Source organism: Aethalodelphis obliquidens, unplaced genomic scaffold (genome assembly GCF_003676395.1).
Source record: "Aethalodelphis obliquidens isolate GAN/ISIS:26980383/991018 unplaced genomic scaffold, ASM367639v1 scaffold2, whole genome shotgun sequence".
NCBI lineage: Eukaryota > Metazoa > Chordata > Mammalia > Artiodactyla > Delphinidae > Aethalodelphis > Aethalodelphis obliquidens.
The window spans coordinates 10,841,597-10,843,382 of NW_020837946.1; the positions used below are offsets into that span (position 1 = coordinate 10,841,597).

Consider the following 1,786-nt stretch of genomic DNA (forward strand, 5'->3'; position numbering starts at 1 on the left):
GTTCACTTCATTCCTAAGTAACCAGAAAGCATTATGACTCAGCAATTTAAAAGTTTAAAGACTTCCTGAGGGCTTCCCGGGTGGCGCAGTGGTTGAGAGTCCGCCTGCCAAAGCAGGGAACGCGGGTTCGTGCCCCCGTCCGGGAGGAACCCACATACCTCGGAGCGGCTGGGCCCGTGAGCCGCGGAGTGGCTGGGCCCGTGAGCCATGGCCGCTGGGCCTGCGCGTCCGGAGCCTGTGCTCCGCAACGGGAGAGGCCACGCCGGTGAGAGGCCCAAGTACCGCAAAAAAAAAAAAAAAAAAAAAAATACTAAAAGAGTCTTTTTAAAACTTTTGAGGAACAGAGTCCAGCATCCGAAGCAGTGAGGGGCCCAAGTTAGGAAGCACCCGTCCCACAGGGATCACTCGTTCTGGACCCCACCTCTCGGGTTCCCGCACCCTCCTCTGCCCCAGACCCTCCTAGTGCAGGTTCTCACAAGAGGGCAGAGCGGGGCCCGGCCTGTACCTGGCGGGTAATACCGGAGCAGGAGGCCCTTGAGCTTCATTCTCTCGCCGGGGAGCCACCAGCCGACTGACTTGGTCGTCATGGAAACGGCCAAACAGCGGAAGGCGCCGGCGCGCATGCGCGCGCGCCGCAGAAAGCTCCCGGGACTCGGGGCCTAGAGCCCTAGAGCCCAAGATCTTGGGGTGCATCCTGAAGCTCAGGCGTCCCGGGGCTGGCGGGGGGGAGGGGGTCCGGGATATGCTCGGGCGCAGAGCGCGCCCTGCCCTCCCCCCCCCCCCCCTCCCGCCCTGGGGTTCCCGAGGGCGGGCGCCGGGTTTCGGGAGCCGATCAAGGAGTGCGCTCCTGCCCGCGCCGCGGCCACCGGAATCTACACCCTTTGGTGTCTGGGGTGGGTGGGACGAGGGCCACTCGTGTCTTCAGTAAGGGAGACCTCACAAGGGGCGAGGCGCGGCCGAGGACCAAGGGCCTCAGCTACAGTCTGGGCCACACGCACTTTAACCCATTGGGTTTCCAATACTGAAGGGTGGGAGAAATATCCCGCGCTCGGTTACTGTTCTCTGCCCCTCATGCCCTGTCCCTGTCCTCACAAAAGAAAAATGACCTCGACGTAATCGCCTACATTTCCAGTGCCATGCACTGCGCCAAGCGCTCTATCCGGTATACTCACAGTCCACCCAAGGTCACAGAGAAGCAGGTGGGAAGGCAGACGTGTCAGAAGCCTATACCTGGAAGCCTCCACCTATGGAGGCTGCACCTATGCTCCTAACCCTGGGTTTAAGGCTTTGGAGGCCTTCTTTTGACTTGTTCTGTTTCTTGCCAGCATGGGTTCTTTGCCTGGCATGTTGAGTTTCCATCAGGAAGACTGTGGACGGGAAGAGTCAGCTAACCAGATTGTCAATTTCCTTTAAGGAATTTGGCCTAAATCCCTAAATTAGAATTTCCCAAATTTAAGCAATTCCTGAGTTACGTTCATAGCCTTGGGCCACAGCGCCTTATCAGCTGCATACCTAAGGGTTTTCTTTAAGTTCTTACAATTTCTCTGAACTGGCTCACTTGTTCCACTTCACATTTTTTAAGGTAATTTAAAAGAAAACTCTTGTCAATACTGTGAATTAAAATTCTGTATAATTCTTAATGAGGAGCAGCAGGTAACTATAAAAATAAATTCAATTTTTAAAAATACTATTGAATCACACCGGTCAGAATGGCCATCATCAAAAAATCTAGAAACAATAAATGCTGGAGAGGGGGTGGAGAAAAGGGAACACTCTTGCACTGCTG

At 55.0% G+C, this 1,786-nt stretch overlaps 1 protein-coding gene across 7 annotated transcripts in view; it reads right to left on the reverse strand.

Annotated features, from left to right (window-relative positions):
* The window catches only part of DAW1 (dynein assembly factor with WD repeats 1), a 30,820-nt gene extending 30,203 nt beyond the window's left edge, over positions 1 to 617 (reverse strand). For 4 of the 7 annotated variants that reach the window (XM_027119431.1, XM_027119418.1, XM_027119421.1 and 1 more), the window contains exon 1: positions 506 to 587. In XM_027119431.1, the coding sequence (XP_026975232.1) occupies positions 506 to 587 (82 nt within the window). Of the gene's footprint in view, positions 1 to 158; positions 181 to 505 lie in introns of those variants that run through there. The other 3 variants (XM_027119400.1, XM_027119380.1, XM_027119390.1) reach the window with 2 other exon arrangements.
* Positions 618 to 1,786: the final 1,169 nt, after the last annotated feature.